Below are 18337 nucleotides of genomic sequence, written 5' to 3'. Positions count from 1 at the left end.
TATTGGTCATATATTAGCATGCTAAATGTATGTAGTGTATAACATAGGTATGGTATATATGTATGCATAGCCATAATAAATATAATATTGGTCATACAGTATATATTGTCCTGAGAGCCAACATATGTAGTACTTGTTATAAACTCTATATAAGTATCCTTTAGACTTTTTTATGTGAATATAGTTAATGTCCAGAGGCCAAATGGTAAAGAATGCAAGTCTCCCTTACTTTTGTCCACGAATAAGATAAGATGGCAGGGACTCCGGTTTCCTGCCCCATTCCAAAAACATGCTAGGTTAATTGGCGACTCCAAATTGTCCATAGGTATGAATGTGGGTGGGAATGGTTGTTTGTCTATATGTGCCCTGTGATTGGCTGGTGACCAGTCCAGGGGGGACCCCGCCTCTCGCCCAAAGACAGCTGGGATAGGCTCCAGCACCCCCGCGACCCTCGTGAGGATAAGCAGTAGAAAATGAATGAATGAATGAAGATGGCTTTGAAGACCCCCCCCTTCCCAAGGGGGAGTCAAGGGTGGGACTATGAGGAGGATTCTGAGGAGGGGCAGAGGAAGCAGGAGCAGATGGGATTCTCTTTGCTTCTTCAATCCGTCACACTAACACGAATCTAAGATGGTGGATATCTGGTGAGTTTTGTTTTGACAATGAATATTTCCTGCAGTAACATCGGCCAATCATCTGCAAGACTCCGTCTTCATCATCCCTGTCATCCAATGGGACGCACCTCTCCTGGACACTTACCTGCGTGCTCCAGGTGAGAAGCTCCACCCTCAAGTGACATCAGCACACCTGCGACAACGCTTCATTGATTGACAGGGCTGGAACATTGTATTCCCCGCCCCCTTTCTGCTTACCTGTTTGTCCCTCGGCTCCTCCCCTTCCATTCAACAGCTTCTGTCCGTTACCTGGAGTGCTCCACAAACATTTGGGCATCATGATGCACATTGGATTGTTTTTAGAGAAGGCTGAGTTGGGAGGACATTACAAGGTCAAAGATGTTCACCGTTTGAATAAGAGTCCACTGCGTCAGAACCTGCACACACACACACACACACACATTGTGTAGCGCTTCAGTTCAGGGTCAAAGGTGAACTGGAGCCTATCCTAGCCGACCAAAGACAGACTCCACCCTGGACTGGGCGGACAGGACGACAGATACTGTATTCCAGAATGTGAGCTTTACCACCAGAGCTGCCCGTGCTTCCGTCGGAGTGTCCTCCGGCCGCGCCATCCTGCCAACCTGACGCATTGAAACAAGTCATCAACTCCTCAGACTCCTCCTTTTCGTAGCAGCCGAGGATGTCTTCTGCTGCCGTTGGACTCACCGCTGCCATGGACAGTAGACGGCACGTGGGGTCTCATACCTGCAAAGAGGTGAGCTGAGGATGAGCCCTGATTGGCTCCAAGACATGCTAATGATGGAACCATGTGACCACTCAATGGAACCTTCATCTTTGAGCAGCACGGAACATTTGGACAACATGGGACAAAGCAACATTTGAGCTCGGAAAACCTGAGCGCTCATCTTACCTGAAGCTCCGCCTGCCGTCTGGGGGGCACCAGGAGGTCCTGCTGGAGAGGAAGGTGGGGTGGGGGGTATGAATGCAGCTTGTGTTTCTTGCACTTAATTAAAAAAGTTCACAAAGATTCACTTTCATTCCAGGATTTGGTCTAATCCAAAAATCTCCAGCTTCAATTTGACTACTGATTCAGAAAAGGCCCCCATTCCACTCTCATGAGCCTCACAGTCACCTTCATCACTGCTAGGCCTGTCACCATAACACACTGATGGACAGATGACTTTTAGCTAAAGCTACACTTCACATCACAAGAGTTCTCATTCACAACCAGCGTCACTCTTGTACCGCTCTGAAAACAATAGCAATAAAGTTGTACATTAGCAATAAAGTCACATTTAGTAGTGCTGATATTAGTGGAATAAAGCGGCAATAGTAGAATAAATTGGTGACATTAGTGGAATACAGTGGTGATATTAGTGGAATAAAGTGGTGATATTAGTGGAATAAAGTGATATTAGTGGAATAAAGTGGTGATATTAGTAAAATACAGTGGTGATATTAGTGGAATACAGTGGTGATATTAGTAGAATAAAGTGGTGATATTAGTAAAATACAGCGGTGATGTTAGTGGAATAAAGTGGTGATAGTAGAATGAAGTCCTGATATTAGTCGAATAAAGTGGTGACATTAGAAGAATAAAGTGGTGACAGCAGAATGAAGTTGTGATATCACTGGAAATAGTGATATTAGTGGAATAAAGTGGTTATATTAGTAAAATGAAATACAGTGGTGATGTTAGTGGAATAAAGTGGCCATATTAGTGGAATAAAGTGACAGCAGAGTGAAGTTGTGATATTAGTGGAACAAAGTGGTGACATTAGTGTAATACAGTGGTAATATTAGTGGAATAAAGTGGTGACATTAGTGGAATACAGTGGTGATATTAGTGGTATAAAGTGATATTAGTCAAACATATTGGTGATATTAGTGGAATACAGTGGTGATGTTAGTGGAATAAAGTTGCCATATTAGTGTAATAACGTGACAGCAGAGTGAAGTTGTGATATTAGTAGAATAAAGTGGTGACATTAGTGGAATACAGTGGTGATAGTAGAATGAAGTAGTGCTATTAGTGGAATATAGTGATCATATTAGTGAAATAAAGTGATATTAGTGGAATAAAGTGGTGATATTAGAATATTGTTGTGATATTAGTGGAATAAAGTGGCCATATTAGTGGAATAAAGTGGTGATAGTCAAATGAAGTCCTGATATTAGTGGAACACAGTGGTGATATTTGTGGAATGAAGTGGCCATACTAGTGGAATAAAGTGGTGATAGTAGAATGAAGCCCTGATGTTAGTGGAATACAGTGGTATATTAGTGGAATAAATTGGTGATAGTAGAATGAAGTAGTGATACTAGTGGAATAAATTGGTGACATTAGTAGAATAAAGTTGTCATAGTAGTGAAATAAAGTGGTGATATTAGTGGAGTAAAGTGGCCATATTAGTGGAATAAAGTGGTGATTGTAGAATGTAGTCCTGATATTAGTGGAATAAAGTGGTGGTGGTTATTAGTGGAATACAGTGGTGATATTAGTAGAATAAAGTGGTCATATTAGTGGAATAAAGTGGTGACATCAGTAGAATAAAGTTATTTTTTTCAATAAAGTGAAAAAAAAATGCTCCCGTTGGTAAAGTTTCGCCCTGAATCTCACAAGACTCTGGAAGTTGAGGGACTGTCTTGGCTAACACGTCTCTTCAACATTTAGTAGAAGTCGGGAACAGTACCTCTGGATTGGCACACCGGGGTGGTGGTTCCCCCTTTCAAGAAGGGTGTCCAGAAGTGTGTCCCAACTGTAGGGGGTCACACTCCTTAGCCTCCCTCGGAAAGTCTATTCCCGGGGCTGGAGTGAATGGTAGGACTGTTAATGGTACAACCTCGGCTACAAGAGGTCCAATGTGGATTTCATCCTGGTCGGAACACTGGACCAGCTCTACACCCTCGCAAGGGTACTGGAGGGTACATGGGAGTTTGCCCAACCAGCGGCGTCGCCAGACAGATTTCACTGGGGCACGTGCCCCAGTATTGATCTGCAGTGCCCCAGTAAAAATGTCACCAATTTAAAAAAAATCACTTCAGAGTTTTAAGTCCAAGGCACATACTACTTAGTATGGCAATTCATTGCTGCTGTATTCACTCCACATAAACAATGGCACATGGCTAATTAATATGATAATTTATTCAAGTGTAGCCACTTCAGCTGGTAGTACTTGTGTGTCAACTCAAGTCAAGAGAGCGAGAGAAAGGGAGCGAGAGAGTGAGAGAGAGGGAGAGGGAGAGGCAGGCGATGAGAATCACTGCGTGAGGTAGGTAATATTAGCCAACAACAACTTGTTAAATATACTATTTTGATTTTGATTTGACTCTAACTGTAACTCCTAGCTAGATATCAGAAGGTTATTCGCCTGCAGCAGGGACAAAGCAGCAAGGAATGAGAGAAGTAACTAGAAGTCCTAGCTAGACAGGCAACAGAAGTCTGTCTTAACTTAATGCTAAGTTAGCTAACGTTATTCCTTGTATCAAGACAACTACATTAATTTGCTGAACGAGCTGTCGGGGGAACTTCCAGTGAGTTTAATGGTTCATGGTCTGTTCATGGTCTGCTGGTTCTGCTCAGGAACCAGCATCCTGAGCATCCTGAACTCTGCATCAATGATGATTTTGAGTAAGCTTGTGTTGACAGATAAGCCTAAGGATGGTGCAGTGGTTCTCAAATGGTCTATCTTCAGGAAGAAAAACATTTTCCCCTAAGATCAAGTCGTGAGCCACATTTTTAAACCATTCAAGTTTATTTCAAAGAAAATGGCTCCACACTTGGCTGAGAAGCACAATGAGGCAGGATAGGCTTCACCACCTTGCCATCATGTCAGTGGAGAGTGAGGAACTTTCCAAGTGAAGCCACAGCCAAGTGATTGACCACTTTGCAAAACTGAAAACAAGATGTTACAGTTTACTTCCCAAAAATGATTCCCTGAAGAGACACACAACAGTTGTTGTGTTTTTGTAATGGTTTAATGTAATGGTTTAGAAGTCTAGAATAAAGTGCACAAGTAGGTCAAATGCATTAGCGCAGTACTTTTCAGGTGGTTAATCAAAAATCTAGACAACAACATAGTCTGATATGATTGAATAGTTTAAAGATCTATTTATCTTTGGTGATAAATAAGTGTTGAAATCTCTTGCGCTCTCTTGCTCTCAGGAATTCTTTGTGCCCCAGGTGTGCCCCAGTACAGTATCAGGTCTAGTGACGCCCTGTGCCCAACCGGTCTACATAGGCTTTGTGGACTTGGAAAATTGAACTGTGTCCCTCGTGGGGTCCTGTGTGGAGTGCTCCAGGATCATGGGATCGGTGGCTAGTTACTACTGTACGTGCCAATGGGTTCTTGTACAACCGGAGCAGGATCTTGGTTGGCATTCAGGATCCAGCAGTAAATCCAACCTGTTTACGGGCCGTTGTGGTGAAAACATAGCACCTATGGTCATGAGCTGTGGGTCATGACAGAAAGAAGGAGATGGTGGATACAAGCGGCTGAAATGAGTTTCCTCCGTAGGGTGCCAGGACTCTACCCTATGAGATAGGGTGAAGTCAGTCACTGGGAGGGGCTCAGAGTAGAGCCACTTCTCCTTCACATGGAGAAGAGCCAGTTGAGGTGGCATCTAGTCCGGATGCCTCCCTGGTGAGGTGTTCCGGCATGCCCGGCCGGCAGAAGGCCCCGGGGCAGACCTAAGACACACTAGAGGGATTATGTCTCACAGCTGGCATGGGAGTGCTTTGGGGTCCTCCTGGTGGAGCTGGAGGAGGGGGCCGGGGACGGGGAAGTCTGGGCTTGCCGACTGAGACTGCTGTCCCCGTGACCCGGATAGGTGGAGGAGAATGGAATGGAAAATAAATGGAAAGTGTTCGTATGAGTAGAAGAAATTAGTAGAAAAGCAGTGTATATGATATATGATATGAGGCATGAGAGAGGAAATGGAAGGAAGGAAGCTTTAATTTCTATGGTGGCAGTAAACCAGCAGTTTAGCATTTAGATTAGCATGTCTTGCTCGCCCTTCTCACTTCCTCCCTCCTGACCCACCCCTTCCACAAGGCCAAAGGTCCCATAAGTCCCAACCTTAACATAGCTGTCTCAGACAAAACTTGCCACTTTTTGAAATCATACGACTCATCATACGAATTTATGACTTTATTCTTGAAATCTCAGTTGATTTACTTTTGTCAACGTGGCCCAAACATCCTTTATGTTTATATTTATGTTTATGAAGGTTATTGTCTGAATATTGAACAGAAAGCTTTGAAGTTGCCATTGCATGCCAATTGCTTTGCATGTCCATGATGAGAGTTTAGGCTGCAGCACAAGGACGTGTTTGGTTTTCATGTCACCAGGTGAGGATGGCTGAACTCGCCATGGGATGGTGTTTCCCACACAACAAAGTATGTAGTCAGAGTGTTGGCGGTACATTGTCACCTGGCTGTAGTGTGGGCGAGGCGAATACACCTGTCAATACTCCCTACACTCCATGTGCAGAGACTCGCTAGCGCGTGCACGTGTCCGTTTCTCAGCAATTGCTTTTTATTTCTCTGTTGTTGATGGATGTATTGATTATCGTGACAGGCCTAATTACAGTTTAGATTGATTCACGTTTTTGTTATGTGGAAAGCTTAAAAGGTTAAAGGTCAGCCCATCTCTCACCCTCCTTTGTGGAGTCGTCATCATCTGAAAGGAAAACACATCCAGGTTTTTTATTGTTTTGTTGTGTCACATGGACTTTGTTTGCCCAATGCTAAACGTCAACACCCATTTTCTCCTTTTGTTTCCTAAGATTTAGCAAGATCCCATTGCTAGCTTCTTCAAGGTTCATGGGAGGATCCTCTTTATTTTCTTCACTTCATGAAGCATAATTAATTTTACCGTCAATTTAGGATTGACTTGCTGAAACGGTGCACTGCCGAGAGAAAGTGATCGACATGAAAGACACCATGCTTACTGAACAGGAAGAAAAATAGATGTAAACAAGCCTACCCTCCTCCTCCTCTGACTGCTCACCCTCCACCTCCTCAGTAGGCTCCGCCTCCTCATGCTCTGAAACACCACAGCACGTCTCATGTCCCCACCGCATGTGCAGCATGGAGAATCCCTTCTTACCTTCCATAGGAGCAGCTGACACTGGCGGGACCAGGACGACCAGCAAGGACACCAAGATCAGGTTCCTGATGGAACACGAAGCAATCACTTCCCAATCGAGCGCTCACTTTACACCTAAATACTCTCGTTACTGAGGAACTCATCAGTTTGGCTTAGGTAGCTTCCTTCCTCATGAACTACTGTCATTTGGTCAAATCATTTACTTACCAACATATCCATCAATGCACAGCACTCTGTATGCCACGTCCTCGTACTATGTGTCACTCATAAGTCACTAATAAGTCCATAAGAGTCACTTCAATGCCTATCAATTAGGCCCTATTGTGTCCATGAAATAGTCAGTATTCATTCATTCATTTTCTAACACTTATCCTCACGAGGGTTGCGGGGGTGCTGAGCCTATCCCAGCTGTCTTCGGGCGAGAGGCGGGGTACACCCTGGACTGGTGGCCAGCCAATCACAGGGCACATATAGACAAACAATTTAGAGGGGCCAATGAAGCTCCAATGAAGAACATGCAAAGTCCTCACAGAGATGGCCAAGGGTGGAATTTAACTCGGGTCTCCTAGCTGTGAAGCCTGCGCGCTAAACACTCGGCCCATAGTCAGTATTGTGTTCATAAATTAGTTCTTAATATGTCCATTAATTGAGATCCAGTAATTAGCCACTATCATATCCAGGAATTAGTCAGTATCATGTTCATGACTGCGATCCAGTAATTAACCACTATCAAATCCTGGTATTAGTCAGTATGGTGTTCATAAAAGAGATCCAGTAATTAGCCACTATCATATCCAAGATTTAGCCAGTATGGTGTTCATAAATGAGATCCAGTAATTAGCCGCTATCATATCCAGGAATTAGTCAATGTGGGCATCATAAATTCGATCCAGTAATTACCCACTGTCATATCCAAGAATTAGTCAGTGTCGTGTTCATAAATGAGATCCAGTTATTAGCCACAATCATATTCAGGAATTAGTCAGTATGGTGTTCAAATAAAGGTCCAGTACGTAGCCACTATCATATGAAAGACTTTGTAAGCATGGTGTTTATGAATGAGATCCAGTAATTAGCCGCTATCATATGCAGGAATGAGTCAGTATGGTGTTAATTAAAAAGATCCAATAATTAGCCACCATCATACCCTGGAATTAGTCAGTATTGTTGTCAAAAATGAGATCCAGTAATTAGCCACTATCAACTCCAGGAATTAGTCAGTATCATGTTCACATATGAGATCCAATAATTAGCCACCATCTTACCCTGGAATTAGTCAGTATCTTGATCATAAATGAGATCCAGTAATTAGTCACTATCAAATCCAGGAAATTGTCACTACAGTGTTCAGAAAAAGATACAGTAATTAGCCACTACCATATCTAAGAATTAGTCAGTGTTGTGTTCATAAATGAAATCCAGTAATTAGCCACTACCATATGCACGAATTAGTATGTTCATAAATTAAATCCAGTAATTAGCAACTATCATATCCAGGAATTAGTCAGTATCGTGTTCATAAATTACATCCAGTAATTAGCCACTATCATATCCAAGAATTAGGCAGTATAGTGTTCATCAATGAGATCCAGTAATTAGCTGCTATCATCCAGGAATTATTCCCAATGGTATTGATAAATGAGATCCAGTAATTAGCCACTATTATATCCAAGAATTAGTCAGTATGGTGTTCAAATAATGGTCCAGTAATTAGTCACTATCATATCCAGGAATTAGTCAGTATGGTGTTCATAAATGAGATCCAGTTATTAGCCATTATCATATCCAGTAATTAGTCACTATCAACTACAGGAATTAGTCAGTATCGTGATCATAAATGAGACCCAGTAATTCGCCACTATCATATCAAGGAATTTGTCACTATGGTTTTCAGATAAAAGATCCAGTGATTAGCCACTATTATATCCAAGAATTAGTCAGTATCATGATCATAAATGGAATCCAGTAATTAGCCACTATCATATGCATGAATTAGTCAGTATCATATTCATAAATTTGATCCAGTAATTAGCCACCCTCATATCCAGGAATTAGTCAGCATCATGATCATAAATGAGATCCAGTCATTAGCCACTATCATATCCAGGAATTAGTCAGAATGGTGTTCATAAAAAGATCCAGTTATTAGCCACTATCATATCCAAGAATTAGTCAGAATGGTGTTCATAAAAAGATCCAGTTATTAGCCACTATCATATCCAACAATCAGTCAGCATGTTGTTCATAAATCCAGTAATTAGCCACTATCAGAAAGCTTTACTCACCGTGGCGACATGATGCTTGTCTGGAGATCAGACCCTTGTCAGCACTTTATATCCAGGGGGCGGAGCTTTGCTACAGGTGGGGCGAGGCTTGTACTAGAAACAGTGTGGCTCTCTTATGGAATGAGTTTGCTTCCACATCCTATGTCCAAGTCACTAAACCTTATTGCATACACAGCCACACCTCGACAGCCCGATGATGAATGTGCCCCAACATTGGGGCGTTAGGGCCCACTAGTTTGGTCGTGTATGAGGAAGACACTGCTAAACCTTAGATGGTTGACTTGATGCTGAACAAGCTGCTCTTTCAGTCGAACATCTGAAGTTGATAAACATGGTATGTCTGCTGGGATGAAGTGCTTCTGTGTGCTTGTTTATCAATCTTTGAATCATCAGCCTAACGATGTTCCACGCAAACATGAAGACGAATGCACATCAAGTTGCAAGGGGACGGCAATACGAGGCTTGGTCAGTGCTCCAGTGACATCCATTGAGATGTCACGTGATGTGTCATTGCATGTCCACACAGCATGAAGGCACGTGAGCAAGGACAAATGGAGAAGAAGGGAGTCACAGACATGACATGATTCACATCAAGAAGTTCTTCCTGTGGACCCTCCCCACACTTTCTTCCCATGGTACACCCATTTCAAAATAAGAGTACAGCAAGTGTGTAGCAGTCACTATGATAGGAGGCCATTTTTTAGGGTACAAAGATGTACGTGTGTGTGCGTGTGCATACGAGCGTGTAAATCAGTGGCCATGCGAGACCACCAGGCTTCCTCATTTATGCTTTTAGTGAAACTTCATCTTCACCAGAGTCGCTCTTCCATGTGGGCGAGCTGCCGTCTTGAGTAATCTGACTCCACCCCCTCCCACACACCTGCACCGAGTTTCAGGTTCTCTATGGACTAAGCAACCCGACATTCCATTGACCTTCTAAAACTTAAAAACACTAGCTGTCGTCTCTGTGCAAACTTTATTTGCTATCAAGTTGGACGCAGGGAAGGTAAGGAGATGATGGAAAGTCCACGTGGGAAGGCCATGCCGACATTCCTAAATCTTCTTGCTGTCAGGAAACTCCAAAAATAGCAAATAGTCATCCATCCATCCATCTTCTATGCTTCTTCTCCTTACGAGGTTCGAGGGGGTATGCTGGAGCCTATACCAGCTGACTGTGGGCGAGAGACTGGTCTACAACAAATGGCAGGGCCCATACGTACCTATTGACTATTGACACTCTCCAAACAACCTAACAAGCATGTTTTGTGGGAGGAAACCCAACACAGATGTTCCAAAAGCGATGCCAACCCAGATCTTCTCTATCTCCTGTCTGTGTGGCCAACGTGCTAACCATGCAGTCACAAATATTAGAACTGATTTTTGACCTCCACCAAGTGCAAGAACAGAGGTTATGTTTTTTTAAATTGTTTTTTGGTTTGTTTATGTTCAAAATAACTTGAAAAGATGTGAATGCCTTTGGATGAAATGTTCAGGAGAAATGGGATACGGAAGAACTGATTACATTTTGGGAGTGGTTCACATCATCCGGATCCAGGAACTTTTTTTGTGCATTTGTTCATATAACTCCACAAAAAAGGGCCTCCAGCCGTGGCAAGCTCCCTTCCGCCCGCTGGTGTGTGGCCATCGATGCCCTTCTGCCCTAGTGGGGTGGGGTCTCTCGCCGACCTTGGGGGTGCAGCTCTCCTCCGGCCTGCTGGCGCCCTGTTTCTGGTCGGGATTGCTTCTCCATGGCCCCTTGCTAGTCTCTTTGGGGGGATGCTTCGGGGGTGGGGTCTTGGCTTTGCCAGCACCCATGGTGCCGGTGGTTCTCTGGCGGTGGGAGCTTGGCCTGGCTGCGCGAGGCGGGGTTTACTGGGTGGCAGGAGGCAGTCCCTACACATTACACATTCACACACACTCATGTGCACATATGCTCACATTTACGCACATAAGAACAGAAGTATACAGAACTATATGCACACACACAGTTTTTCTTCTTTTCTGTGTCCCTTCTTGCTCCGGTCCGACCGCTCCAAATTCGCATAATAGAAACATCAAATAACGGCAAATAAAATTTAATATTACAGGGAAGTTGTAGCCAACACCTTTCCTGACACAGAGCAAATCTGTTTAGCATGTCAGGGCATTTAGATCAACAATACTATCTGCCCCAATGGCTGGACGGGACACACAAAAAAAGGAAAGCGGAACTGGGGAAGTGCCTAAACTGACCTGCACCCACCAGGTGCGTGCTCATGAAGTCAGAAGTGGTTGCAAAGGGCATCACCCACCATCCATAGCCCTAGGCATCCCCCAGAGAAGGAAAGACACCACCCCGGGAGACATCTTTTGAGGCACCTTTTGCAGGGTGCAAAACTTCCATCACTCTCACAAAGACAGGAAGTCCCACACATGGCAGACATGCTTGTTTTGGATGCTACAGTGGGGACGGAGCTGATCGGCGGAGGGGATATGCGTTTTAAATATCGATACCGTGCATTTACACTGATGTTGGCTGATACCGATTGGTGGCCGATCGATCGGAGCATCCCAACACTGCAGTAATGGATGGCACATCATTTCATCGTTAGATTGTTAGCCATGACATTGACAATAAAGATTATATTCTATTAATAATGAGCAGAAAACAAGGGGAGCATTGAAAACATGCTTGTTATTAATGAGCCAATGAAGTGAACAACACTCCCAAATCATGTGACTTCCCCCAAAAGAATAGAATTCCCTGACAGAATTATTTTTGGACGATGCCCAATGCACTTTGGTACACTTTTCATTTCAAGTTGAACTTCTAAACCAAATCTTCCAAGAGGCAATCAGAAAGAGGAGAAGCTAGAAAGAACAGAGGTTATTCCAGAATCATGGAACCAGACTGCAACTCCACTTTTAGAAGCAGCCGTTCATGACACTCATAAATGATGATTCCAAAGAGTTGTGGAATGAACGTTTATTAGGTGATCAGTTTCTCTGCCTACATGACTTTGACTAGGAGCAGTAGCAGGGAATATACTGTATGTACATGCGGCGTCATCAAACACAGCAAATAAAAGCATGCAGAAAGACAGTGCAGTTGGCAGGGATTCCACTCGGGCTGTCCCATGCTTGCGTCTGAAAGACAGAAAAGCCAAACGTAAAAACACAATCTCTGACTGTACACACAAGAAAATGAAGATGCTAACAGCAAATGACTTTTTTATTTTCAGCTGGGACACGGAATAGGATGAGGCTTGATGATAACTATTATTACTTAAGGGGAATAGATATTTAGTAAGTTAGTAGAGTTCAGTTTGTGATATCAATGTTACTGGAACATCAGCGCTATGCAAACACAAAACACAATGGGCCCTTGAGTTCCAGGAACGACAGTTACCAAAGAACAAAGTGCTTTTTTACATTTTGCCACCACCTCAATGGATCTGAAGTAAAAGTCAACAGTCAGGATGCTCTGATGGAAATATATCATTTACTGTTTAGAAATGACATCATGTACTTACATTCACCCGGAACATGGAATGTGGAACATTACCTGCTTAACCACACTACCAACTTCTACTTCACTTCTGGAAAAAGAAACGTAAGAACTACTTCACTCCAACTTCAATTCTTCCTTGTCAGATGTTCTTTTCGACTTAGAATTGATTTTCAGTTGAGAGGTCAAATGTGAAGGAAAGCTTTACCATTTGCGCCGGCAGAGGGGGGGTTGGGTCTGCCTGCTCAATAAGAGTTGCTGTAAAAAAATGAGAGCAACAATTATGGTCAGAAAGTGAGTTTCTGCAAAAAAAATAGAAATAGAACATGTAATTCCTCAACAGAGTCCAAATAACCTTCAGTGGAGTCAAAGCTCTCTTCAGGTTCTTGAACATTCTGCTCTTCCATGTTCTCCTCCTGGTCCATGGTGCCTCTGCTGCTGTCAGTATTTCCATCCTTTGGAGAGTTTTCTTCTCCTTCTATGATCACATCTGAGGCCCCTTGCATCAGCTGTGGCTCCTCAGACAAATCTATTTCTGGTATCGCTCTTCCTTCTTCCACCTGTATCTCATCCTCATCTACCACCTCAAGCCCCACCTCTCCACCCTCCTCTAAATCAAGCATGTCACTCGCATCACCGTTATCAGCCATGTCAGATGTGGTTGCATCAGTCTCAGGCTCAGATTCGTTGCTCGTCTCCCTGTTGTCCTCATCCGCCTCAGAACTCGACTCTGATAACAGATGGTGCCAGAATTTTCAACTTTGACATGGATTAGTGTGAGGGTGTCACCTTTATGATGGAACAGCAGCTGACCTGATGGTAACACTAGGGATTTAGGCAATTCCAGTGACTCGGATGATTCTGGGATGATTCTGGAGTCTATAGCCTTTGGTGATTCTGCGGACTCTTGTGACTCTAAGGACTCTGAGGACTCTGGGGATTCTGCAGACTCTAGTGATTCTGGGGACTCCGATGTTTTCACAAACTCTGGTGATTCCTCGGACTCTGGTGAGTCCACAGACTTTGGTGATTCTACAGACTCTGGTGATTCCTCTGACTCTGGCGATTCCACAGACTTTGGTGATTCTACAGACTCTGGTGATTCCAAGGACTCTGATGAGTCTACAGACTCTGGTGAATTCAAGGACGCTGGTGATTCTGCAGACTCTGGTGATTCCAAGGATTCTGGTGATGCCACAGACTCTGGTGATTCTACATATTCTGGAACTGTTTGACAATGAAAATTGTTTCTGGTTTAATTTTTGCTGCTATACGAAATGAGAACATCTATTTTTCATTACAATCCTGAACTACTGTCTGAAGTCTTCAAAGCTCGACTGAGTAAGACACACTACCTGAATCCGTAGGGTCAGGTGCACCTGTGAACATGAACATAAGACTCTGTCAAGTTACACGACACAACAGAGCTGTCAGTATGACTTGAGTATCTCACCTTCAAGTTCTGCTTGGTTGTTGTCCTGAACGTTTGGTTTTGCTGATTAACAAAACATGGATTACTCAAAGAATCAATAGAAAAACATGTGGACAAGCTCACACGTTACCTTCGGTTTCTTCTTGGGAGTCGTCAAAATCTGCGGACACACTTGATTTTATTATGCTAGTTGTAATCCCTGAATGGTGTTGCACGCACATACTCACTCTCTTACCTGGGGAATGTGACGTGTCATGTGACTCAGGAGCTGACATAAAGAAAAAAGAAGGGGAAGCACATGTACTTATGGTAGCTTTTTGATCATTTCAGGAGACTATGGGGCTCGGGTTGAAGTGATGTGGTAGCTGCCCCCTACCATAATGAACTGACTGCTTGGTGGGCCATCAATTAAGCACCTTTTTATTAATGTGCAATTAAGCAGCATCAGTGCTACGTGACAGAGACACTTCAAGTGGAGCTTTGTGCATGACTAATGTCCATCCATTAGTTTTATGATCTGGCCCTGCTCTCCAGCTTCCCCACAAGCAGCACTCAGCAAGTCAAGAGAAAGAACCAGACTCATGATGGGGCCACCATCTGCCTTGAGTGTAAGCGTGCCTACCTGGCGGTGACGTCACATGTTGTGCTGCCGCTTTTCCTGCAAGATAAAACCTCTCAAAACCACAAAGAAGAAGCACAAATGCTTTGATGCTTGCTGTGTTTTACCATCAAGATGAGCAAGCAGCACTGCGCTTCTGTCTGCAACAGAAAATATGCTTTCTGAGAAACAACCGCATCATTTCATTTTTCAATCAAAACCCAATAAGTTTCAACAGATTGTTGTAGTCTTAGCATAATGCAGTGCTTCACTGCATAGTGGGGCGGGTAGGATTTTCAACGTTAGTATGGGCCTGCCAACATGTACACATGTATTGTACTCAACATACAATTTGACTATTGGGTGTAGGCCTGTCACAATTAATAAATCCATTAACCAAGGACAAAAAAGGAACTGCAACATTTTGCCAGCCGTGATAAATGTGCATGTACTGCATCTGAGTGTCGGGAGGGACATAAAAACGCTATCGAGATGCCAACGAGCTGAGACCTGCATTGACGTACAATTTCAACTATCTCCTCCTTTTTTCTACCTCTTGTGTGTGTCGATATTCAGACAACAACCAAGTCACACTCATTGGGCTGTTTTTGTTTGTTTTATTTTGGTGTTGAATGAATTTTACTTCATGTTGACATTCCAATTCTAATGTCAAAAACTCATCAGAAATGAAAATTGGTTGTTATTGATACGGTGAACTGCCATTAATATGCCAAGTGTTATCATTACTTTCATGAAAAAAATATATAATACCATTTATCAGCAGTCATCTGTAGGACAATTATTGATCATTAAAATTAGGGCCAGTGGTGGTGGGGGGGGTGGGGGGGGCTGGCCTGGCTGGGTGGTAGGAGGTGGTCATTCTGTTTGCGATCATGCTTCATATTTTCATGACTACTATTACCACTAATATGTTTCATTCCAGTATTTATCACTGGGGCTGTTTAACACTTTGTCTACTTTGATGGTCGTTTGTAGTCCTCATTGACATTTGCTGATGTAGTCCTCATTGTTTCTATTGTTCTGTTATTGTCATTGCAACTGTTGTTCTTGTCTCTCTTTGTATTGTCATTCTTGCTCAAACAACAAAACATCAAATATGCCAAATTATACTCCATAAAACAGGAAAGATGTGGCTTCCACTTTTCCATGAGGATAGTCAAAGTTATTGGAAGTTTGTTTTAAGGGCACAATTTCTTTTGATGCACGTTGAACATGCGCACCGTCCTACCCACGCGGCAGTTGTAGTGGAGATAGAAGCGGGAACAAACATTGTAATTTTGAATTTATTCACAGCTCTGGCAGAGATATCACCAAGTACGTCACCTGCGGGAGAAGACAGAAACTAATCCAAGCACCACATGTGTTTTTTGCTGCCATTTATACAGTGGTACCTTGCTATACCAGCGGCCCAACTGACCAGTGTTTTTTTACATGTCTCCCGACAGATTTTGTTTTGCTTTGAGCTGCTAGCTAAAATTTTGGCTAGGCGCTGCTAGTTACCGGTATAACCAACAGTTATTTGGGGGCTAGTGTCAATGACATAGCTAGCACACTAGCTAACTAGTTTCAACACCAGTAAAACATATGTACATTATAGCCGTCTACAGTCATGGTAAGACAGGAAAAGCACTCAATGAATAGAGAGCCCCCATCCACCAGTACCAGCCTGGCCTAACAAAAATCCTAGTTAGCACTCAATAAGCTCATCTTCCCTTGATGCCTTCCCACGTAGTATCAGCGTTTGGGAGCAAATATGAGGGGAAAGAAAAAGGCTAGAAATACACCATAGTAGTCTATCTGTGCCGCCTGGGACAAAGTAGAATGTTGGGATGAATTTCATGATATCCCTTGACATAAAATGTGATGTAGTTATCATAGTTGCATATCTCATCAGTTACCAGAAGATTAGATTTACATTACTACTCATGATTGATGAAAGCTTATTTTTTTTATCTGCGATTCAATGTGAATAATTACCTAATGAAAGAAAAGTGATTGATTTGGGTTCTATGATTTATATGTAGTCTTTATATGAGTTATGATATGATTGACATGAGTTAAGAAAGTTATGCAGTCATTTTCGTGACAGCGAATGTGCAAATAGAAATGAAATCTGCCCTACACAGGGACATACCAGGCAGTGGAGCTGCCAGACACACTGTGACAAGAGCGAAGAGCAGGAACAGTGTGAGACACCTGAAACACACACACACACAATGAACACACAATGAACACACAATGAACACACAATGAACAACTGTCTTTCACTGGCTTGTACGCACACACAGCGACCAAACAGTGACCAAACTGAGTGAGTGTTTGTCTCCAAAAGCAAATTCAGGCCATCAGTCAAAGTGTCCCAAAGAAAGAGGTGAGCTTTCTGGCTTTTGTCTTTTGTTCTTGGGACAAAGTCAACAAGGAGACAAAGCAGGTGATCCTCATGGCTCAAGGTGTCGTCTTGTGAAAGAAAACACAGCCTCTATTCTTCTCCAAGCACAAGAAAGTAGCCAGAAGCATGTCATTTTGTTACTTTTAGCACATTCTTCATTGAAGATGACTAAACGAGACCAAGTTGGCAAAATGTTTGCCACACCACCAAGTAAGAAAGCAAAAGGAGCGTACCCCAAGTCCAGCAGCGACTTTGAAGGAAAGCGTTAAAACGTCAGTGGACTCACCGTAGGGACATTTTTGCGGAAGTCCACAGAGCAAACATCAGGATGGTCAAAGCACAACATCTGAGTCAGGTGAGCACCAGAAGACGTTTTTATAGTCCACCCCTTACTCCTCCCCCTCTCCCCCTCCCCCTGGCCATCCCAAATGACTTGAACTTCAAGGTCAGCTTTAGGTCAAATCCAGTCTCTGCTGGTGGACTCGGGAACATAAGAACTTTGAATGGAATCCTGAAGGCAGGAAGGACTGGACCAACCAGAAAGGTTCTCTCTGTCCCTCTAACTATTCGCTTGATGAAGGATGACGTTCAGCTTGGTCACGGATGACATCATGGGTAGCATATGCTGTGTCTGATTGACGGATGACTTTTACTAAAACCTGAACAACAACTGCGCGACCACATTCCACAAAGCCTGAAGAACCTGCAGCCTGAACATGAGCTGCACCTTTATGGACACCTTTGAAAAAAAACTCCACCAAAATAACCCAGGTCAAACTTTCCCTCCAATTTGTCCTCCCTCAGGCCAGTCCCAGAAACCACTGATTGGTGGAAGACACTGGAAGTCTTTTTATGTTGAAGATAGGGTGTGTCTGCAAACGTCCTCGTTTTCTTCTCCAAAGTTCATTTCCATCATTTGGAAAATGGAGTGAAAGAAAAGAAGTGTATGGTGTGTGCGCATTTGCATGTGTATATGTGGTAGGATGCATCCTCGTGTGTCATCCAGACCTTTCATTCATTCATTCATTTTCTACCGCTTTTCCTCACGAGGGTCGCGGGGGTGCTGGAGCCTATCCCAGCTGTCTTCGGGCAAGAGGTGGGGTACACCCTGGACTGGTGGCCAGCCAATCACGGGGCACGTATAGACAAACAACCATTCACACTCACATTCATACCTAGGGACAATTTGGAGTCACCAATTAACCTAGCATGTTTTTGGAATGTGGGAGGAAACCGGAGTACCCGGAGAAAACCCAAGCATGCACGGGGAAAACATGCAAACTCCACACAGAGATGGCTGTGAGGTCTGCGCGCTAGCCACTCGACCACCGTGCTGCTCTCATCCAGACATACTGGGGAAAAAATTGAGAAGCACTC

The 18337-nt window shown here is 43.4% G+C and overlaps 2 protein-coding genes across 11 annotated transcripts; both read right to left on the bottom strand.

The window, feature by feature from the left end:
- Nucleotides 1-29: 29 nt before the first annotated feature.
- On the bottom strand, nt 30-9203 carry LOC131101404 (uncharacterized). 9 transcript variants are annotated; one of them, XM_078792176.1, is made up of 10 exons: nt 9034-9203; nt 6749-6813; nt 6626-6685; nt 6296-6319; nt 1549-1641; nt 1344-1382; nt 1202-1258; nt 1022-1051; nt 873-923; nt 30-807 (listed from the first exon to the last, which is right to left on the bottom strand). In XM_078792176.1, exons 1-10 carry the CDS (start codon nt 9042-9044, stop codon nt 725-727), a joined length of 513 nt encoding a protein of 170 aa, XP_078648302.1. In that variant the 5' UTR covers nt 9045-9203; the 3' UTR covers nt 30-724. The 9 variants fall into 9 exon arrangements, with proteins under 9 accessions (XP_078648302.1, XP_078648304.1, XP_078648305.1 ...); XM_078792178.1 differs by having other exon boundaries at nt 1549-1590; XM_078792179.1 differs by having other exon boundaries at nt 1549-1587.
- A 2780-nt stretch (nt 9204-11983) lies between these two features.
- LOC131101990 (uncharacterized) lies at nt 11984-17349 on the bottom strand. 2 transcript variants are annotated; one of them, XR_009119372.2, is made up of 13 exons: nt 17247-17349; nt 16706-16767; nt 14679-14711; nt 14575-14610; nt 14188-14220; nt 14083-14112; nt 13974-14015; nt 13876-13899; nt 13334-13747; nt 12876-13250; nt 12729-12778; nt 12546-12611; nt 11984-12159 (listed from the first exon to the last, which is right to left on the bottom strand). XR_009119372.2 is itself a non-coding variant. In XM_058047429.2 (13 exons), exons 1-12 carry the CDS (start codon nt 17282-17284, stop codon nt 12606-12608), a joined length of 1143 nt encoding a protein of 380 aa, XP_057903412.2. In that variant the 5' UTR covers nt 17285-17348; the 3' UTR covers nt 11984-12159; nt 12578-12605. The 2 variants fall into 2 exon arrangements, 1 of the variants encoding a protein (XP_057903412.2); XM_058047429.2 differs by having other exon boundaries at nt 12578-12611; nt 17247-17348.
- Between the last annotated feature and the right edge of the window lie 988 nt (nt 17350-18337).

This window comes from Doryrhamphus excisus, linkage group LG7, assembly GCF_037039965.1.
Source record: "Doryrhamphus excisus strain RoL-2023G ecotype Guam linkage group LG7, RoL_Dexc_Guam_v1.1, whole genome shotgun sequence".
NCBI lineage: Eukaryota > Metazoa > Chordata > Actinopteri > Syngnathiformes > Syngnathidae > Doryrhamphus > Doryrhamphus excisus.
This window is presented reverse-complemented; position numbering and strand designations above follow the sequence as displayed.